General features: G+C 40.9%; 1 protein-coding gene across 1 annotated transcript in view; it reads right to left on the bottom strand.

The window, feature by feature from the left end:
* Nucleotides 1-23282, bottom strand: part of LOC129624645 (ATP-binding cassette sub-family C member 4-like) — a 198503-nt gene that overhangs the window by 57742 nt on the left and 117479 nt on the right. Inside the window, exons 22-26 of the mRNA XM_055542799.1 lie at nt 18718-18837; nt 17457-17567; nt 16452-16552; nt 15374-15565; nt 260-415 (exon numbers count right to left, since the gene is read on the bottom strand). Of these exons, the coding sequence (XP_055398774.1) occupies nt 260-415; nt 15374-15565; nt 16452-16552; nt 17457-17567; nt 18718-18837 (680 nt within the window). The remainder of the gene's footprint in view (nt 1-259; nt 416-15373; nt 15566-16451; nt 16553-17456; nt 17568-18717; nt 18838-23282) is intronic.

The raw sequence follows: 23282 nt of genomic DNA, 5'->3' as shown, positions 1-23282 counted from the left end.
AACTGAATCACTTTGCTGTACAGCAGAAACTAACACAACATTGTATATTAACTATATTTCAATATAAAATATATATATATTTTAATCTGGTATGTGATTAGAATATCTGTTGAAAATACCTGCTGCTAAAAATATGCTCTACTGGGGGCAAAAGGATCAACATTTTTATCCAGTTTGAAAACAAATAAAAATCAAATTCAAATCATTTAAGCTTGGTGCCTTATAAAAAGAACATATGAGAATGCTCTGACGTGCATACCTGTAGTATGATTGACATTTTCTTCCTTAAATTGTGAAGTCCAGTGGATTGTATCCAACAGCTATCAACGGAAAGTAAGCCTTCAAATTCTGACAATCGAAAAACTGCAGAAAAAATAGAACTTTTCCCAGCTCCTGTTCTTCCCACAATGCCAACCTGTAATGAGATTCAGAAGGGATTAAAAATCAACAACATGCAACAAACCTAGGAGAAACCCTGTCACTTGTGAAAGAATTTTTAAAGTCTATGTAGAATGTAGTCTAAACATTTCTCAGTCAATTCAACTGTTGAAATTTGGGCCCAGATAATTCATTATTGGGGGATAATTAATTATAGTTGGTTTTGTCTGGATATATGCCCAAAATCTTGTATATTGTAGGATTTTCAGTAGTATTTTAGACTCTAACCACTAGAAACCAGAAACATTCCTCACATTTTGGCAACCAAAAATGCCAGACATTGACAAATGTCCCCTAGTTGAGACCCTGTGTCTCAAAGAAGAGTTAATAATAACAGAATCAATCTATAGGCAGTGAAAAGCCAGCAGTCTCCAAAGTGATCCATAAAAGTTAAGTTTAAATTATCTTTATTCCTAATGTCTGGGTATTTCTATGTTGAGAATTATGTGGATAATTTTACAGCAGTGTCAACAAGTCAGAAGTGTTATACACAAATAACTATTCATTTTCTGAGAGTTCTATTATTTGAGAGAATTTTTTTTTTTTGGTAGAAAAATTAAGTCACTTCCTAATATTAAATACCTTAATGACGTTCTGTCCTTGAAGAAAACATCTTACAATTGTAAAACACAGGTCTCGCTGTCTTAATGGGCAGCAGCCAGTAGGCAAAATTCACATAATGAGATTAACAATACAATTAATATTTGCTGCTACTGTTGCTGCTAAGTCACTTCAGTCATGTCCGACTCTGTGTGACCCCATAGACAGCAGCCCACCAAGGCTCCCCTGTCCTTGGGATTCTCCAGGCAAGAACACTGGAGTGGGTTGCCATTTCCTTCTCCAATGCATGAAAGTGAAAAGTGAAAGTGAAGTCGCTCAGTCATGTCCGACTCTTCACGACCCCATGGACTGCAGCCAACCAGGCTCCTCCGTCCATTGCTAGTTATATGGAAACTGTCATCTCAGCACTTCAAAAGGGATTTTATAAACCAGTTGATACCTACAATCACATCTTAGAAAGACACATGTGAAGTATCAGTCTATTTATCAAAACCAAAGCAACGAGAAATTAAGTGAACTAACAGTATATTCTCTTCTTTTCACAGCTGTTTGTAAGGCCCCCCAGACAGCCATTTTGCTTTTTGGCATTTCTTTTCCACGGGGATGGTCTTGATCCCTGTCTCCTGTACAATGTTACGAACCTCAGTCCATAGTTCATCAGGCACTCTATCTATCAGATCTAGGCCCTTAAATCTATTTCTCACTTCCACTGTATAATCATAAGGGATTTAATTTAGGTCATACCTGAATGGTCTAGTGGTTTTCCCTACTTTCTTCAATTTAAGTCTGAATTTGGCAATAAGGAGTTCATGATCTGAGCCACAGTCAGCTCCCGGTCTTGTTTTTGATGACTGTATAGAGCTTCTCCATCTTTGGCTACAAAGAATATAATCAATCTGATTTCAGTGTTGACCATCTGGTGATGTCCATGTGTAGAGTCTTCTCTTGTGTTGTTGGAAGAGGGTGTTTGTTATGACCAGTGCATTTACTTGGCAAAACTCGATTAGTCTTTGCCCTGCTTCATTCCGTATTCCAAAGCCAAATTTGCCTGTTACTCCAGGTGTTTCTTGACTTCCTACTTTTGCATTCCAGTCACCTATAATGAAAAGGATATCTTTTGGGGGTGGTAGTTCTAAAAGGTCTCATAGGTCTTCATAGAACCGTTTAACTTCAGCTTCTTCAGCATTACTGGTTGGAGCATAGACTTGGATTACTGTGATATTGAATGGTTTGCCTTAGAAATGAACAAAGTCATTCTGTCGTTTTTGAGATTGCATCCAAGTACTGCATTTCAGACTCTTTTGTTGACCATGATGGCTACTCCATTTCTTCTTAGGGATTCCTGCCCGCAGTAGTAGATATAATGGTCATCTGAGTTAAATTCACCCATCCCAGTCCATTTTAGTTCGCTGATCCCTAGAATGTCGACATTCACTCTTGTCATCTCTTGTTTGACCACTTCCAATTTGCTTTGATTCATGCACCTGACATTCCAGGTTCCTATGCAATACTGCTCTTTACAGCATCAGACCTTGCTTCTATCACCAGTCACATCCACAGCTGGGTATTGTTTTTGCTTTGGCTCCATCCCTTCATTCTTTCTGGAGTTATTTCTCCACTGATCTCCAGTAGCATATTGGGCACCTACTGACCTGGGGAGTTCCTTAGAAGGGGACAACAGAGGATGAGATGGCTGGATGGCATCACTGATTCGATGGACATGAGTCTGGGTGAATTCCAGGAGTTGGTGATGGACAGGGAGGCCTGGCGTGCTGCGATTCATGGGGTCGCAAAGAGTCAGACACGAGTGAGCGACTGAACTAAACTGAACTGAACCGAACTGAACAGTATATTCAAAGATCAACATAAAGCATAGACAGAGGAGCCTGGCAGGCTTCAGTCCTTGAGGTTGCAAAAAGATGAACACACTAAGCACGTATAAGAAGTAAATAAAGCAGGTAAAATGCTGGTGAGGAATGAAACTGTGTTGTAAAAGCCAGCTTTTAGCTGACTGCATTCAAACATGTATGCATAAACTGCCTTTTTTTTTTTTAAACCAAAAAGTTTGCCCAGCTGATGATTCCTGGTGGAAGCTTCCCAAGAGACAATTTCATTTCTGTTTAAGAATCTGGAATCAGTGAGGGATGTAAGACATGCTTTCAGTCATTTGTAAATTAATTCAGTAAATTTTAAAAACTCAAGCCTTTAAACAGAGAAGTTAGACCTTTCTGAGAACAGATTACATGTTGGGAATATCACATACTCAATATGTCAGCAAATTTGGAAAACTCATCAGTGGTCACAGGACTGGAAAAGGTCAGTTTTAATTATAAAAAGAATTTGTTTTTATAGAGATTAAATATAAGAGTCAGACATGACTGAAGGACCAACAAACACACACATAATAAAAGGGGCTTCAGTTGATTTATCCTGGTAGTCATTTTGTACCTTATGGTAAACTGTAATTTATGTAACTTAAACAGGTCATTCTTTACATACAGGTAGGTTTTAATGTGTATATATGTGACTTATATGTTCCGTGTATAGGCAGATTTCAAAGATATTGTGGATTTGGTTCCAGACCACCTCAATAAAGTGGACATCACAAAATAAGGTGAGTCATACAAATATTTTTGTTACTCTGTGCATATTAAAGTTATGTTTATACTATAATGTAGCTTACTAACTGTCTAAAAGCATTATATCTAAAAAGCAATGTATTGATACATACCTTAATTTTCAAATACTTTATTGCTAAAAAGTGATGCACTCAATATGTCAGCAAATTTGGAAAACTCATCAGTGGTCACAGGACTGGAAAATATCAGTTTTCATTCCAATCCCAAAAAAGGCAATGCCAAAGAATGCTCAAACTACCGCACAATTGCACTCATCTCACACACTGGTAAAGTAATGCTCAAAATTCTCCAAGCCAGACTTCAACAGTCCATGAAACATGAACTTCCAGGTGTTCAAGCTGGTTTTAGAAAAGGCAGAGGAACAAGAGATCAAATTGCCAACATCTGCTGGATCATGGAAAAAGCAAGAGAGTTCCAAAAAATACACTCACTTCTGCTTTATTGACTATGGCAAAGACTTTGACTGTATGGATCACAACAAACTGTGGAAAATTCTGAAAGAAATGGGAATACTAGACCACCTGACCTCCCTCCTGAGAAATCTGTATGCAGGTCAGGAAGCAACAGTTAGAACTGGACATGGAACAACAGACTGGTTCCAAATCAGGAAAGGAGTATGTCAAGACTGTACATTGTCACCCTGCTTATTTAACTTATATACAGAGTACGTCATGAGAAATGCTGGGCTGGATGAAGCACAAGCTCGAATCAAGATTGCCAGGAGAAATATCAATAACTTCAGATATGCAGAGGACACCACCCTTATGGCAGAAAGCGAAGAAGAACAGCCTCTTGACCAAAGTGAAAGAGGAGAGTGAAAACGTTGGCTTAAAACTCAACATAGAGAAAACTAAGATCATGGCATCTGGTTTCATTACTTCATGAGAAATAGATGGGGAAACAGTGGAAACAGTGGCTGACTTTATTTTGGGGGGCTCCAAAATCACTGCAGATGGTGACTGCAGCCATGAAATTAAAATATGCTTGCTCCTTGGAAGAAAAGTTATAACCAAACTAGATAGCATATTAAAAAGCAGAGGCATTACTTTGCAAACAAAGGTCTGTCGGGTCAAAGCTATGGTTTCTCTAGTAGTCATGTATGGATGTGAGAGTTGAACTATAAAGAAAGCTGAGCACTGAAGAATTTATGCTTTTGAACTGTGGTGTTGGAGAAGACTCTTGAGAGTTCCTTGGGCTGCAAGGAGATCCAACCAATCCATGCTAAAGGAAATCAGCACTGAATATTCATTGGAAGGACTAATGTTGAAACTGAAACTCCAATACTTTGGTCACCTGATGCAAAGAACTGACTCATTTGAAAAGACCCTGATGCTCGGAAAGGTTGAAGGTGGGAGGAGAAGTGGATGACAGAGGATGAGATGGTTGGATGGCATGACGAACTCAATGGACATGAGTTTGAGTAAACTCACGAGTTGGTAATAGATATGGAGCCCTGGCCTGCTGCCATCCATTGGGTCACAAAGAGTCAGACATTAATGGGCGACTGAACTGAACTGATATATTCTTAAACCTAAATCTTTGCAAACTCAGGTATTTCTTTAAGATAAATTTTCAGATGCAGAATTGCTGAGACTCAGGTATGAATCAGATTTTCATGCTCGTCCCATCTCCTGGAATGCCTTTCACAAATATTTCCACCTGCTGAAATCTTAACCACAAGTCACTAAGTGTGTCTTATGTTGCTACTCTCTGGGCATATATCCAGAGAAAAACATGGTCCAAAAGGATACATACACTCCAATGTTCATTGCAGCATTATTTACAATAGCCAAGATATGGAAGCAACCTAAAAGTCCACTGACATAGGAATGGATAAAAGGGTATGATATGTATTAATATTTAAAGTGGAAATTATTTATCCATTAAAAAGTGAAATAATGCCATTTGCAGCAAGATGGCTGGACCTAGAGATTGTCATACTGAGCGAAGTCAGACAGAGAAGCAGAAACATCATATGGCGTACTTTATGTTCTGTGCTGTGCTTCGTTGCTTCAGTTGTGTCTGACTCTTTACTACTCCATGAACTGTAGCCCGCCAGGCTCCTCTGTCCATGAGATTCTCCAGGCAAGAATATTGGAGTGGGTTGCAATTTCCTCTTCCAAGGATCGAACCTGCATTTCCTGCATCTCTTGCATTATAGGCAGATTCTTTACTACTGCGCCACCAGAGAAGCCCATGGCATCCCTTATATGGGGAATCTAAAAAGTTGCGATACAAATCAACTTATTTACAAAACAGAAACAGACTCACAGACTTAGAGAAGAAACTTACGGTTGCCGGGAGGAAGGCTATGGAGAAGGGATAGTTAGGGAGTTTGGGATCTACATGTACACACTGCTATATTTAAAATGGATAACAACAAGGACCTACTGTGTAGCAAAGGGAAGTCTGCTCAATGTTATGTGGCAGCTTGGATGGGAGGGAAGTTTAGGGGAGAATGGATACATGTATATGTATATGTATGGCTGAGTCCCTTTGTTCTTCACCTGAAACTATCACAACATTGTTAATCGGCTATACTCTAATACAAAATTAAAAGTTTAAAGAAAAATTCTTTCCTTAATTGTAATCAGTGTAAATGAATCTGAAAAGTAAATAAATACTAGCCATCACCCCAGCACTCTGATAAAACCATTTGTAACATGGTGATGTGTTTTCTTTCTAGATTTGAATGTGTGTTCTTTTTCCTTTCTTATTTCATTGTTGTTTAATCAACTAAGTCATATCTGATTCTCTGTGACCCAAATGACAGTAGTCCACAGGTTCCTCTGTCCATGGGTTTCTCAGGCAAGAATACTGGAGTGGGTTGCCATTTCCTCCTCCAGTGGATTTTCTTGAATCTGGGATCAAATTCACATCTCTCACTTGGCAGGCTGATTCTTTACCACTGACCCACCAAGGAAACCCTTATTTCTATACATGTGTTCTTAAAGATAAAAGTTTATATATTTAAACAAAATGGAATTATTATGAACATACTGTTGTAATCTATTTTTATTCAGCACTTCAAAAAATGTATTTATTTTAATGGCTATTAATATTATAGTATATGTGATCATTTGCTTAACAAATCACCTATTGTTGGATATTTTAGGTGGTCTCCAATATTTTGCAGTTATAAATAACGGGCTATATATCCCTGAAGCTAAATCTTTCTAAACAACCTTAATTATTTCCTGAAGATAAACTCTCAGATGTGGAATTGCTGAGAACCAGGTATGAACATTTTTTGAGAAGGCTGTTAAGTACTGCCAGCCTACCTCTCAGAAATATGATACCATTTTCTACTCCTACTAGTTTCCTTGCACATTCACAAACCCGTGTGTTATAACTATGTTTTAAATAACATCAGTTTGATCCCAAAAGGTGGAATCGGTTTCCCATGACGTCTTGCTGGAGGTAAAACAGCTACTGGCTCTCTGCCTCCCACATCTGCCCACTCTGCTCCATGTGCATTCACTTCTCAGACTAAACTCCCAAAGGATGGCTTTATGCTGGACATGTGCCCCAGGAAGTCACCTGTACAAAACTGTACTCACTAATTTCTCCATCCTTCATCTCCACAAGTCAGCTCCTTGGGCTTTCTGGGTAGTTGTGAGGGTTGTGTGAATATGTGTGTTATATACCTGGTAGTTCTTTTCCCTGAATGCTCTGTAGATGCCTAATTCTTCATTCACTGAATCAGGACATCAAGCCTTTGCTAATGTTGGTCCCACCTCCTGGAATGACTTTCATAAATGTTTCCACCTACTGAAATCCTAGCAAGTCACTAAGTGTATTTCACATGCCTAATTTCTCAGAAATACTCTACTTGTTCCTTATATGGACTTCTCTCAACCCTAATGGATGTTATATCATCTTTTCTAAACTCCTATAAAAATTATAACTGTTTTATATATTACAAAGCTGATACAAGCATTTTCTTATTTCTTCAAGTGAACTGTATGTGCTAAAACCAGGATCTGTATTGAATTTGCCTTTGTATTATTTGTGTTACCTGTGGTATCCCGAGACAGAGGCTTTCATAGAGGGCTGAGGTTTTTAACTCAGACTGGAGAAATTTATGGATAATCTCAGTTCAGTTCCGTCAGTCAGTCATGTCCGACTCTTTGTGACGCCATGAATCACAGCATGCCAGGTCTCCCTGTCCATCACCACCTCCAGAGTTTACCCAAACTCATATCCATTGAGTCGGTGATGCCATCCAGTTCATCTCTTTCACCGTCATCCCCTTCTCCTGCCCCTAATCCCTCCCAACATCAGGGTCTTTTCCAATGAATCAACTCTTCCATGAGGTGGCCAAAGTATTGGAGTTTCAGCTTCAGCATCAGTCCTTCCAATGAACACCCAAGACTGATCTCCTTTAGCGTGGACTGGTTGGATCTCCTTGTAGTCCAAGGGACTCTCAAGAGTCTTCTCCAACACCACAGTTCAAAAGCATCAATTCTTCGGTACTCAGCTTTCTTCACCGTCCAACTCTGACATCCATACATGAACACTGGAAAAACCATAGCCTTGACTAGACGGACCTTTATTGGCAAAGTAATGTATCTGTTTTTGAATATGCTATCTAGGTTGGTCATAACTTTCCTTGCAAGGAGTAAGCATCTTTTAATTTCATGGCTGCAATCACCATCTGCAGTGATTTTGGAGCCCCCAAAAATAAAGTCTGACACTGTTTCTAATGTGTTGCCATCTATTTCCCATGAAGTGATGGGACCAGATGCCATGATCTTGGTTTTCTGAATGTTGAGATTTAAGCCAGCTTTTTTCACTCTCCTCTTTCACTTTCATCAAGAAGCTTTTTAGTTCCTCTTCACTTTTTGCCATAAGGGTGGTGTCATCTGCATCTGAGGTTATTGATATGGATAATCTATTACTATATTATTTAGGTATAAGATAAGCTAGACAGAGAAATAGATATGGCAGATGGATCCTATAGCCATAAATATGATTGCAATTGGCCAACCCCTCATTTTCACGGGACAGTTGACAATTTATGCAGCATAAGTAGTTAAGGTCATTTTTTGCTGTGTGCTAAGTTGCTTTAGTCATGTCTGACTCTGTGACCCTATGAACTGAAGCACTTTAGGCTCCTCTGTCCATGGGATTCTCCAGGCAAGAATACTGCAGTGGGTTGCCATGCCCTTCTTCAGGGAACCTGCCCCATCCAGGGATCAAACCCTGGTCTCTTAAGTCTCATATATTGGCAAGTGGATTCTTTACCACTAGTGCCACCTGGGAAGCCCCTAAGGTCATTTTAGATCCTATGAAAATGACAATCATCTATCTTTGCCCAAGTATTTACAGTGTGTTGGTCTTCACGCTGGGTGTTTAATATGTCTTATTTTGTTTAAGTTGCAGAGCAAAACTAGATGTTAAGTCCCATCACTTCTATTTTGCAAATGAGAAGCTCAAGGCTTATATCTGCCTGAAATAGCAGAGCCCTTAAGTCATAGCATGGGACTCAGATCCATATGTGCCAGCCTCTTTTTCATTTTGTTGGTGGTCTCCTTATCTCCTTGATGGACTGATACCTTATTATGCCCTTCTATGTAGCTGAAACAGAGAAATTGGGGAGAGGTGTGTTGTTGTTCAGTCACTAAGTCATGTCTAACTCTGCTACCCCATGGACTGCAGCAGACCAGACTTCCCTGTCCTTCACTCTCTCCCAGAGTTTACTCAAACTCATGTCCAATGACTCATTGATGCCATCTAATTATCTCATCCTCTGTCACCCCGTTCTCCTCTTGCCCTCAATCTTTCCCAGCATCAGGGTCTTTTCCAAGGAGTTGGCTCTTTGCATCAGATGGCCAAAGTGTTGGAGCTTCAGTATCAGTTTTTCCAATGAATATTCAGGGTTGATTTCCTTTAGGATTGACTGGTTTGATCTCCTTGCTGTCCAAGAAACTCTCAAGAGTCTTCTCCAGCATTACAGTTTGAAAACATCAATTCTTTAGTGCTCAGCCTTCTTTATATAGTTGCAGTTAAAGGAACAGCCCTACCATAGAAATCCTGTTGCCAGAGAGTTAAAGCATTATGTGGATATGGATGCAGAAATTGTGGTGAGTGGGACAAGATGGCCAACATCACAGAGAAGAAAGGGGTACTTGAGGTCAGGTGGGCTGGCTGTAAGCAGGAAGAACCAGCACCCACAGCTGGGCTTGGAGAGAAACCTTCAGCTAAGTGGGACAATGGTTCCTGGGAAATGGGTCAAACAGAGCTAATGTCCTGCTTGGAACAGCAAGCCTCATTCTTGATACCATCAGGTAGTGAAAGAGCTGCACATACATTGCTACACTGGGCTGTATCTGACTTCAGGTCCAGGCAGGGATGAGCCTGTGAGAAGTCCCTCCAGCCCCTGTAGGAGGCTGGTGTGGGAAAGGTGGAAGAAGGATGAAAACTGTCTGTGATAAAGACAGACTCCACTGGAAAAGATGCAGATAAATGCATTGAAATAACATAGAGTTGGATTATAACATAAAGGTATGATTTCCAGAATATAAAAACAAATAAATCAGTAAGGTAAGTGGCACAGAACATTCTAGAGCCTCCTGCTCAGACTCAACAGGTGTTTGGGTGATTCATGACTCCATTTCAAACTGTCAAAGTACAATTCTTGGATATCATAGTTTATCACTCATGAAAAATTGCCCATGGGAGAGAAAGGACTTTACTGGAAGATCTTGTTCAAATGTGATTCTGAGTCAAGAGGTCTGGGTGAGCCTGAGACTCTGCATTTCTAAGAAATTTGAGGTGATTCAGGTGCTGCTGGCCCTGACACCACCGTCTGAGTCACAAGGAATGCGGAAGCCGGCAGGGCAAGTGGGACAATCGGTGTGAGAGGAGGGGTTGTGGAGAAAATATGTTAAAAAAGGAGAAAATGTAGGACAGCAATATTTTGCACATTATAGCAAGGTATAGTAAGCATCTGTAAAAATGTATTATCCAAGTAATAGCTCTGGACAAGAAAAGAAGATAACAAATCAAAATCAATCTACCTTGAGAGCTGGAAAAGCTTTAAAATGACCCAGCACTCTCTAAAATGATCAAATGAAGCACAAAACCATTTAAATGAAAAACTCATCCTGTGTTTGGAATCTAACCAGGAAGCCTATGGTTCTATTTACCTCATTTTGGGTCTTTACTTTTACTAGCTATTTCTTCCATGAATTAGAAACCTGCATGGTACCTACTACACTTTCCTGTTGACTCTAATTTCCAGGAATTGGGACAGCAGAGGACATGATGGAAAGAGAACAGAGCCCCACTTCTGCTAGGTAGGCTCACTCCCATGTCCCACAGAGCAGCCTCTCCATCAAATCCAACATCAAAGAGGTGTCCTGGAGTGTCAGGGGCTGGAACAGGTGAGCAGGAGAGGAAACCTGGGATGTACGCAAGTGGAGTGAAATCACTTCAGGAACACACTGCCCAAGTATCATCTCCAAACACAGAAATGAAGCTAACAGTGATACTGAGAGTTGACCAAGACATACATCAAAAGTCAAGTTACTGCAATTATTAATTCAGTCTTCAAACTCAATCTTCCCTCACATACTTTAGAACCTCAGATAACCCTAGGATTTGGGGATTTTAAGATAAAAGAATACAGATCTGTTATGGTCTTAAGTTGTACTACATAGTTTCATAGATATTCATATTTTTGATTTGGGAGAAATTTAAGATCAGTACACATTAACAGAATTATATTTACAACAGGAAATCTGATGGACACATTGTCTCCAAGTAAGCAAACATCATCTACAGTGCTCTCAGGGACAGGATTTCATAAACATTGTAGCTAATGTAGCTAATGCTTTCCTGCCATACGAATCCTCATCTTCCTCCTGACCTACAATGAAAATGGAAACAATTCGGAGCAAGTTTTTGCCCTGTGACTAACTGAAGCTTCTCTCTGGGTATCTATCATTTGAGCATTAAGTTGAATATTCTTTCATGTTAAAAGGGTGCATGTGTGCTCAGTCACTAAGTCATGTCTGACTCTTTGTGACCCCATTGACTGTAGCCCACCAGGCTCCTCTGTCCATGGAATTTCCCAGGCAAGAATACTGGAACAGGTTGTCATTGCCTTCTCCAGAGGATCTTCCCCACCCAGGGATTGAACCCGCATCCACTGCATTGCAGGCAGATTCTTTACCACTGAGCTAGCTGAGAAATGTGTGTGTGTTGGTTACTGGTTGCTCAGACCTGTGTGCTACTTACTCACTCTCTTAGCCAGAAGTCCCTCAGTACTCTCACTGTGCCCTGCAGAATGCCATTTCCTGGGGAACAAGATGAAAACAAGATGTTACCTGATCTTAAGAAGCCTCAGGGTTCTGTGAGATACAGATGAAAATTACAAAGCATGCCACAGATGATATCTTTTAATTCTGGTAAAACATGTAACCTAAAATTTACCAGCTTAACAATTTCTATTTCAAATCCTAAAAGATGATGCTGTTAAAGTGCTGCACTCAATATGCCAACAAATTTGGAAAACTCAGCAGTGGCCACAGGACTGGAAAAGGTCAGTTTTCATTCCAATCTCAAAGAAAGGCAATGCCAAAGAATGTTCAAACTACTGCACAACTGCACTCATCTTGCATGCTAGCAAAGTAATGCTCAAAATTCTCCAAGATAGGCTTCAACAGTACATGAACTGAGAACTTCCAGATGTTCAAGCTGGATTTAGAAAATGGAGAGGAACCAGAGATCACATTGTCAACATCCACTGGATCAAAGAAAAAGCAAGAGAGTTCCAGAAAAACATTTACTTTTGCTTTATTGACTACACCAATATAAATCAAGGCTATATATTGTCAACCTGCTTATTTAACTTATATACGGAGTATAACATGCAAAATGCCAGGCTGGATGAAGCACAAGCTGGAATCAAGGTTGCAGGAAGAACATATCAAAAACCTCAGATATGCAGATGACACCACCTTTATGGCAGAAAGAGAAGAGGAACAAAGAGCCTCTTGATGAAGATGAAAGAGGAGTGTGAAAAAGCTGGCTTAAAACAACATTCAAAAAATGAAGATCATGGCATATGTTCCCATCACCTCATGACAAATAGATGGGGAAACAATGGAAACAGTGATATACTTTATTTTGGGGGGGGTGGGCTCCCAAATCACTGCAGATGGTGACTGCAGCCATAAATTAAAAATGCTTACTTCTTGGAAGAAAAATTATGACCAACATAAACAGCATATTAAAAAGCAGAGACATTGCTTTATCAACAAAGGTCTGTCTAGTCAAAGCTATGATTTTTCCAGTAGATATATATGGATGTGAGAGTTGAATGATAAAGAAGGCTGAATGCCAGAGAACTGATGTTTCTGAGCTGTGGTGTTGGAGAAGACTCTTGAGAGTCCCTTGGACTGCAAGAAGATCCAACCAGGAATCAGTTCTGAATAAACCCTAAAGGAAATCAGCCCTGAATATTCATTGGAAGGACTGATGCTGAAGCTGAAACTCCAGTACTTTGGCCACATGATGTGAAGAACTGACTCATTTGAAAAGACCCTGATGCTGCAAAAGTTTGAAGGTGGGAGGAGAAGGGGATGACAGCGGATGAGATGGTTGGATGGCATCACTGACTCGATGGACATGAGTTTGAGCAAGCTCCAGGAGTTGGTGATGGACAGGGAAACCTGGTGTGCTGTGGTTCTTGGGGTTGCAAAGAGTCAGATACACCTGAGTGACAACTGAATTGAACAATTTTTAAGAGGACAGTTAACTGTTAAGTACATTCACATTTTTTTGCAACCAATCTCCAGAATATTTCCTCTCATGTAAAACTGAAATTCTGTACCCAATAAACATCAGCTCCCTATCCCTCTCACTCCAGTCCCTGGCTACCAATATTCTACTGTTGTCTTTATAAATTTGATTGCTCTAGGAGTCTCATACATGGAATCATATAGTATTCATTCCTTTTGTTTCTGGCTTATTTCATGTAACATGATGTCCTCAAGGCTCACCTATAGATTACAATTTTCTTTCTTTTTAAGGTTGAATGATAATATTTCATTGTGGGGATATACTATCTTGTAAGGATTTGCTTATCCATTCACCTGATGAATGATATAAATCTTGGGATGCTTCCAAATTTTGGCTACTGTGAATAATACTGCTATGAACATGGGTATACCATAAATGCTATCTTTAAAGAATTATATAATGCTGATGAAAAATCAAGTATCTCACAGAACCAGATACATTAGGATTAACTCAGAAGATGAGGGGGCTTCCCTGGTGACTCAGATGGTAAATAATCCAGCTGCGATGCAGGAGAAATAGGTTTGATTCCTGGGTGGGAAAGATCCCGTGGACAAGCAAATGGCAACCCACTCCAATAATCTTGCCTGGAGAATTCCATGGACACACAGTCCATGGAGTCACAAAGAGTCAGACATGACTGAGCGAGTAACACTTTCATTCAGAAAATGAAATTTTTCACCAGCTTTGTGACAAAAGGGAAGGGGCAGTATATGCACACTGGAAGCAGGGAGGGCATGTTGCTTTGGGAGAATCTACACAGGAGCTGAGCGCAGAGGGGGTGGGAATGTTAGGACCCAAGGATGGTGAGGTATGTGGGCAAGAGCTTCCTACTACTTTGTCTGTTCTGGTTCAATTTCTTCTTCAAGAATCTCTCCTGGTCTGAGTTGGGGGACCCAAGCTGAGTGTGAAAGGAACGTCACCAGCAGCCATGGATGCTTGTAGGACCAGGAAACAAACCTCTCTGTCATCTCCCACATGGATCCTCCTCTGCTCCTTTTGGGTTGCTCTCATCAACTTTAAGCAAATCTCTGGGTCCTGCCTCCACGGGGGGCTTTGGTTCCTCAGCCCTGACTGAATCACGATTCTGAGCTCTTCTCTGATGGCCACACAGTCCCTGTTTGGAGAGGACCTGGGGCTGAACTATGGTTTGAGCATCATCTTACCCAGGCCAGTAAGGATCAGATCTGTGCTAAAGAAAGAAGCAGCCTGTGGGGTGAGAGCAGGGGGATTACAGGTAAGTGTGGGTGAGTGGAAGACAAGTCTATGGAAAGGGCCAAGGGATAGAGGAGGAGGCTTCAACTGAAAGGCATCGTGGGAGGAAGAGAAGATTCCAGAGGTACAAAGAAGAAAAGATGGCAATAAATGAGATATAGGAGAGTTAGGGCTAAGAGTTAGGAGAGACAGGGAGCCAGGGCTGACTTCCAAGACTCCTCATGAATAATCGGGTAAAACACATAGTATCTCAGCTCAGGTTAAGTTCCAGCTCTAGGGCCCAGGGCCCTCCAACCACCATGAGGGAGTTCGCAACACAAAGAAATGCTGGGGTCCCCCTTCAGTGGTCAATTTCCAAGAATGATGCACTTACCATGTCACTACACAACTTCTCAGGTGACATTAGTGGTAAAGAACCTGCTTGCCAATGCAGGAGACATAAGAGATGCCAGTTTGATCACTGGGTTGGGAAGGTCCCCTGGATGAGTATATGGCAACCCACTCCAGTATTCTTGCCTGGAGAATTCCATGGACAGAGGAGCCTGACAGGCTACAGCCCATGGGTTCACAAAGACTCGGACACAACTGAAGCAACTTATCAAAGGTGCATCCATGAGGAACAGAGTCCCCTGACACAGCAACATGGAAGCCAAGAACAAATATGGTGCTAACTTTTTAGCTGGATTTTAAAGAGACAACTGGGTTAAACAAACCTTTTTTGTTGATTCAATGACTGCAGACAGGTTCTTCAATACCAGAGGCCCATCTGAGGTGTGCCTGAAGTTAACAGTGTAAAAATGAATCCTTCCTTCATTACTCCAGGGTGGTGGGGGATGATCCTTGTGTTCCCAGGGAGCTTCTTTCTCAAGGTCTAAATATCCCATCACTCTTTCCACTGAAATCATCTGAAAGACACATGACATCATACGGGTCAGGACAGAAGGTCTCGTTTATAGGTGTTCCAAGATTGTAAATGAGATGTGCTGCTTTTATATGTAACTGGTTTAAAACATCTCACGTCTTATCATTCCTAAAGCACAGAAATAGGAGGTTGATGAGAGCTTTGATGATCTCCAAACTTGTTCATTGTCTTGTAATATTTTCATTTAGGATTTCATCCTTAAACATCATATTAAAGCTAAAAGAATTACAGAACTGAATGATAAAGTTTTATTTACCTACTTTGTACATATGGATAAAAGAAACAAGAGAATTTTGTTAAAGAAAAGAATACTTATGGACATCAATCAGTAATGTGTGGCTACAGAAGGGCCAATCTGAGAAGTAGCTTATCCTACCAGAAAGAAGGGACACTAGCAAATTCAGATGTTCAACACATACAGGAATAAATGCTAGAATGAAGTAGGTGTACCTTAATCAAACAAACAAAAACCCTCAAAATATATAATCATTTTACCAAGAATGAGGAATTATCTATTAAGAAACAAAAATTAACAAGTTCCTAAGAAATTAGCATATATTCTCTCTAGCATTTCAGAACCTTCCCCCTACTTTCATTATACCTACAAAATATAACTATGAAGAGACATTTATTTTACTTGAAGAGAGCTGACAATGAATATAAAACCTGCCGACATGACATACATAAGATTAAGGACAATATGTATAGATTTTATTTTACATTGACTTTAACCAGATGGAGGAGGATATAAAAAACTCTGTTAGCTATGATGTAATTGTAACAGCTTAGTATTTTACATAAGAATTGCTTTTATGCCATTTAATGGCAAGGAGACTTGAAAGGGCTAAGAAGGTTAAAATAAACATCACCAGATTCTCAACTTCGGTCCTTTGCCTGATGCACCACTGGAACATCCCCGTGAGTGTGAGGGCAAGAGACAGGACCAGGCCAACCTGCCCAGGAGTCAAAGCTAGATAAGAAAGAAGGAGAATAAAGTCAGTCCTGTTCTTAACCCCTCACCTAGAGCCTTCTGTCATTTTATGAAGCAGACTCTTTATAATATTTAAATCATTTCTATATAATGATAATATGACACATACTTTTACTATGTCTTGATTGAAACCATGATACAATGAAAAAAACACTTCAAATTCAAAAAGACTACAAAATGAGTTTATTAATCCCAGCAGGATTGACACACTTGACAGCATTACAAAGGTGAGGAATCATGTCATTATTCTGACTTTCATCATTAGGGTTTCAAGAACCTTTGTGTAAATTTCACTTTCTACATTCAAAGCAGCTGCAGTTGAAACCACGAAAAACAAGACAATGGGTTCTAAGACCTAGTGCTTTTAAGTCTAAACTGCTACACTTATTGCTCCTTATTAAAGATTTTGATTCGGTGCTGTTACTATGGAATAGAGATGGCAAATTCATGGCACAGTTGCCGACACCTGCTCATCTGGTACCCACACAGCAGTGAGGATGCTGTTCTTTCCTACAGAGAATCTTTCTCACCTCAGTGAACCAGGCACCTGCAACTAAGAGATTCAAGTATCCCTAAAGCTAACTGGACAAAAGCTTAATATAAGAGTAAACCTGATTTGCTCCTCCCAACACTACCTGGAATGTTCAGCAAGTCAGCTTGCTATATTTGCATAGACCTCAACCCATTCAAAGAAAGAGATAAAAAGGTCTCATCAAGACACAAATGATTTTATATAGACCATATGGTAGAATCCTATACTGCAAACACGAATTCATTAGAGTGAAAGAGTATATTCTAAATAAGACAGCAGGAGCTTTATTTAATAAATGTAAATGAAACTATAAACTGTATTCATATTATAAGTAACTACATCTATACTCACCATGTGCAAGAATCAGGGACACAAAGGCAACAACAGTGACAAAGATGGCACAGATGACATCTAGATACACAGCGAGCCATCGGGATGTCGTCAAAAGCAGGAACCAAGCCTCTGCATTTGTGAACCGTAATAAGTATAATAAATCAGTAGAACAGCCATGTTAGATGCTTCAAATGAGAAAGAGCATTCTGTTCAGTTGAGCAACAGAAGATTTTTACACAGGTAGGATAGCAAAGTTATATTATCCTATATCCAAGGAGCCCAGGGTCCAGAAAGCTAGGTTTTGACATGACAACATTTGACACACACAGGAATCAGCCCAGGGGCTCTGTGGGAAGCATGCACTTTACTCAATCCACAGGTTATAAACAGAAATTTCATCAAGAGAAAGAAGATGGAAAACCAGTCTCATCAGTGCGTTTCCTGCAGTGCTGGGCCTCAACCTGAAGATCACCCTTTCACATGTTGACTATTCCCAGCTCTCTGATAGCAGAGAGCACAGCTTATACTGTTTCCAGCACCCTCTGCAATTCCTACAGGGTCCTGCACAGTGTTTGCCCTTCAGAGCCAGTGTGTAAATAACCATCAGCTAACAGTACCTGCATGCAGCTTTTAAAATGCCATTTTATCTTCAAAATACAATAAAATACAGATTGAAGATACAGGCCAGGATTTTATAGACTTGTAGTAAATTCTGAAATTTCTACCTAGAACAAATCTTCACTGATACAAAGAATAATATACATGAAGAGAACAGCAAATATGCTAATCAGGAAATTATTTTCCTCAGTCAGGTTTGACATGCTCTGAAAAGAGAGCTAACAACTACAGCCTGGAGGCCAGGAATGGCCAGCACCTGGTTCCATAAGTGAAGTTTTAGTGGCTCACAGGCAAGGCCATTTGCTGATGCATTAGCTTTGCCATCCTTTGTGCTACAACAGGAAACTCGAGAAGTTACAACAGACACAGGACAGCACACAAAGCTGGCTCTTTGCTGACTCCTGCCCTAAACAGTCAGAAAACCACAGGGCACAGTGATGGAAGGACAGCACAAGCCAGTCAGGGGAGGCAAGCAGGGGATGGAAGGGAAGAGGGGCGCACAGACGGTTGGTGAGAGGAAGGGGTTGGGGAGGCAGGTTTGCAGAGGGGGCCGTGGGGCAGCACAGGAAAGTGCTGGCCAGCCAGGCCACCTGAGAGGGAAGTCAGGCCTCATGAGGCAGAACATTGCATCCTTCGAAATCATCTCCAGAAACTTACAGACCTGAATGCAAGTCCTGGTGTGCATCAAACAGCTCTTGAAAACTCTGTTCAGCTTTATACGCCCGGATGGTCCAGAGTCCCCGGAGAGAAGATGCTAAGTGGGAAAATACTGGGCTCCGTGCTGGGGAAGCAGAGACAGACACACAACAGAAAAAGTCAGGGAAGCTGGATGTGAGGAAGCCAACAGCCTCTCATGATCTGTGGTCACACATCCCAACAAAGGGCTTCCTGGATAGCTGCCTGGGGGAGGAAGGATGATACCCCTTCAGAGATGATCCTCCACGTGACCCTTGAATTCCTGCTCACACCAACCTTCACTTTAACAACCTGGAAATGAAAGATTCTCTTTGAACCCCCTTCCCCCCAACCCCCGCCTTTTTTTTTTTTTTTAACAAATTGAAATCACAGCTAGATTTAGATAAAGAGATTCTTTACTACCTCATTCATCAAGGTCCTCCTCAGCAAACACCCCTCCAAATTAAAAAAATATATACGTGTCTATATATATATATATATATATATATATATGTACAGTTGAATTACAATAAGTTTCAGGTATACAACATAGTGATGCAGTTATTTTTTTCTGATTATATTCCATTATAGGATGACGCAGGAGTTTAAGAATTCACCTGCACATAGGAGATGGCTGGATGGCATCACCTAATCAATGGGCATGAGTTTGAGTGAACTCCGGGAGCTGGTGATGGACAGGGAGGCCTGGCGTGCTTGGGGTCGCAAAGAGTCGGACAACCCACTCCAATATTCTTGCCTAGAGAATCCCACGAATAGTGGAGCCTGGAGGGATATGGTCCATGGCATTGAAAGAATTGCCCATGACTGAGCAAATAAACATGAGCACAAGTGAGGCTAGAACTGTCCCTAGATAGGCTAATACAAGATATTAAGTAAAATTCCCTGAGCTGTACAGTAAATTCATGTTCCTTACCTATTTGGTGCACAGAAGGGTGTACTTCTTAATTCCATATTCCTAATTTGTTGTTCCTTTCCTCTCTTTGCCCTATGCTAACTGCAAGTTGAATGGTTCTATGAAGACCTACAAGACCTTTTAGAACTAACATCCAAAAAAGATGTCCTTATCATTACAGGGGACTGGAATACAAAAGTAGAAAGTCAAGAAACACCTGGAGTAACTGGCAAATTTGGCCTTGGAGTACAAAATGAAGCAGAGCAAAAGCTAATAGGGTTGTGCCAAGAGAATGCACTGATCATAGCAAACAATTTCTTCCAAAAAGGCAAGAGAAGACTCTACACATGGACATCACCAGATGGTCAACACTGAAATCAGATTGATTATATTCTTTGCAGCCAAAGATGGAGAAGCTCTATACAGTCAGCAAAAAACAAGACCAGGAGCTAACTGTGGTTCAGATCATGAACTCCTTATTGCCAAATTCAGACTTTAATTGAAGAAAGTGGGGAAAACCATTAGACCATTCAGGTATGACCTAAATCAAAACCCTTATGATTATACAGAGGATGTGGGAAATAGATTTAAGGGACTAGATCTGATAGACAGAGTGCCTATTAAACTAAGGACAGAGATTCGTGACATTGTACAGGAGACAGGGATCAAGAACATTGCCAAGAAAAAGAAATGCAAAAAGGCAAAATGGCTGTCTGAGGAGGCCTTACAATAGCTGTGAAAAGAAGAGAAGCCAAAAGCAAAGGACAAAAGGAAAGATACCCATTTGAATGCAGAGGTTCAAAGAATAGTAAGGAGAGATAAGAAAGCCTTCCTTAGAGATCAATGCAAAGAAATAGAGGAAAACAATAGAATGTGAAAGACTAGAGATCTCTTCAAGAAAATTAGAGATACCAAGGGAACATTTCATGCAAAGATGGGTTCGATAAAGGACAGAAATGGTATAGACCTAACAGGAGCAGAAGATATTAAGAAGAGGCGGCAAGAAGACACAGAAGAACTGTACAAAAAAAGATCTTCATGACCCAGATAATCGTGATGGTGTGATCACTCACCTAGAGCCAGACATCCTGGAATGTGAAGTCAAGTGGACCTTAGAAAGCATCACTACGAACAAAGCTAGTGGAGGTGATGGAATTCCAGTTGAACTATTTCAAATCCTAAAACATGATGCTATAAAAATGTTGCCCTCAATATGTCAGCAAATTTGGAAAACTCAGCAGTGGCCACAGGACTCAAAAAGGTCAGTTTTCATTCCAATCCCAAAGAAAGGCAATGCCAAAGGATGCTCAAACTATCACAACATTGCATTCATCTCACACACTAGTAACGTTCAAAATTCTCCAAGTCAGGCTTCAGCAATATGTGAACCATGACCTTCCAGTTGTTCAAGCTGGTTTTAGAAAAGGCAAAGGAACCAGAGATCAAATTGCCAACATCTGCTGGATCATTGAAAAAGCAAGAGAAAAATTTCTCTATTTCTGCTTTATTGACTATGCCAAAGCCTTGCAGTCCATGGGGTCGCTAGAGTCAGACACGACTGAGTGACTTCAATTTCACTTTTCACTTTCATGCATTGGAGAAGGACATGGTAACCCACTCCAGTGTTCTTGCTTGGAGAATCCCAGGGATGGGGAAGCCTGGTGGGCTGCTGTCTATGGGGTCGCACAGAGTCAGACACAACTGAAGTGACTTAGCAGCAGCAGTAGCAGCAAAGCTTTTGACTGTGTGGGTCACAATAAACTGTGGAAAATTCTGAAAGAGATGGGAATACCAGACACATGACCTGCCTCTTGAGAAACCTGTATGCAGGTCAGGAAACAACAGTTAGAACTGGACATGAAACAACAGACTGGTTCCAAATAGGAAAAGGATTAAGTCAAGGCTGTATATTGTCACCCTGCTTATTTAACTTATATGCAGAGTACATCATGAGAAATGCTGGGCTGGAGGAAGCAAAAGCTGGAATCAAGAATGCTGGGAGAAATATCAATAACCTCAGATATGCAGATGACACCACCCTTATGGCAGAAAGTGAAGAAGAACTAAAGAGCCTGTTGATGGAAGTGAAAGAGGAAAATGAAAAAGTTGGCTTAAAGCTGAACATTCAGAAAACTCAGATCATGGCATCTAGTCCCATCACTTCATGGCAAATAGATGGGGAAATAGTGGAAACAGTAGCTGATTTTATTTTGGGGGGCTGGAAAATCACTGCAGATGGTGATTGAAGCCATGAAATTAAAAGACGTTTACTCCTTGGAAGGAAAGTTTTGCCCAACCCAGACAGCATATTAAAAAGCAGAGACATTACTTTGTCAACAAAGGTCTGTCTAGTAAAGGCTATGGTTTTTCCAGTAGTCATGTATGGATGTGAGAGTTGGACTATAAAGAAAGCTGAGTGCCGAAGAATTGATGCTTTTGAACTGTGGTGTTGGAGAAGACTCTTGAGAGTTCCTTGGACTGCAAGGAGATCCAACCAGTCCATCCTAAAGGAAGTCAGTCCTGAATATTCATTGGAAGGACTGATGCTGAAGCTGAAACTCCAATACTTTGGCCACTTGATGCGAAGAGCTTACTCTTTGGAAAATACCCTGATGCTGGGAAAGATTGAGGGCAGGAGGAGAACGGTACGACAGAGGATGAGATGGTTGGATGGCATCACGGACTCAATGGATATGAGTTTGGGTAAACTCCAGGTGTTGGTGATGGACAGGGAGTCCTGGCATGCTGTGGTTCATGGGGTTTCAAAGAGTTGACCACGACTGAGCAACTGAACTGAACTGTAAGTTTGCTTTCTGTCTCTGAGTCTATTTCTGTTTTGTATATATATTCATTATATTATTCTGTAGATTCTACATAGAAGGGATGCCATATAGCATTTGTCTTTGTCTTACTTTCCTTACCAAGAATAATATCCCTCTGTGTCCATCCATGTTGCTACAAGTGGCAACGCTTCATTCCTTTCCATAACTGAGTAATTACTACTAATTTTTGAGACAGTAACATTTCAAAATTTAATTCTCCATGACAGTCCTCACCACCCTGAATTTTGTTGAGCTCCCCATGGGTTGTCTCCACCTCAGATGAGTAAGCTAAGGGCTGGGATAGAGTCAGTACATCCCCTACCCTGGAGCAGAGCCAGACACAGTGGAGGGTGAGACAAGTAAGGCGAGGGGACAGTCTGCTGCCTCCCCCATCCTGGGCGTCTCCCTGCACTTGCTCCAGGAGCCTCTGTGCGGGTCATGGAGCACCTGGCACTGCACTGCCCTTGTGCCCACAGGACCCAGCAGATGAGGAGCCTTTGAACAGTCTTGACTTCTGCTCGGGTAACCTGATGGGTGTTTTTATATCTGTTGAATGCATGTCCTCGTGTTTGGAGGTCACTGCGATGTGTGACATTCACATCACCCTTTAAGAATCTGACAGTAAGTAGCCTTAGTGTTCATTCTCTTCTGAGTGACTTCATGTAGGTTTGGGGTCGGGTGACACATGACTGACCATTCATTTACTGCCATCTTCTCTAAGAGCATGCTGACCACAAGCCCCAGGGTCAGGCTTCTGCACATCATGGAACAGGTGGACTGCAGGCTGCTGGGCAGGAAGGACCCTTAGGGTTCTCA

The sequence above is a fragment of the Bubalus kerabau genome, chromosome 12 (assembly GCF_029407905.1).
Source record: "Bubalus kerabau isolate K-KA32 ecotype Philippines breed swamp buffalo chromosome 12, PCC_UOA_SB_1v2, whole genome shotgun sequence".
NCBI lineage: Eukaryota > Metazoa > Chordata > Mammalia > Artiodactyla > Bovidae > Bubalus > Bubalus kerabau.
This window is presented reverse-complemented; position numbering and strand designations above follow the sequence as displayed.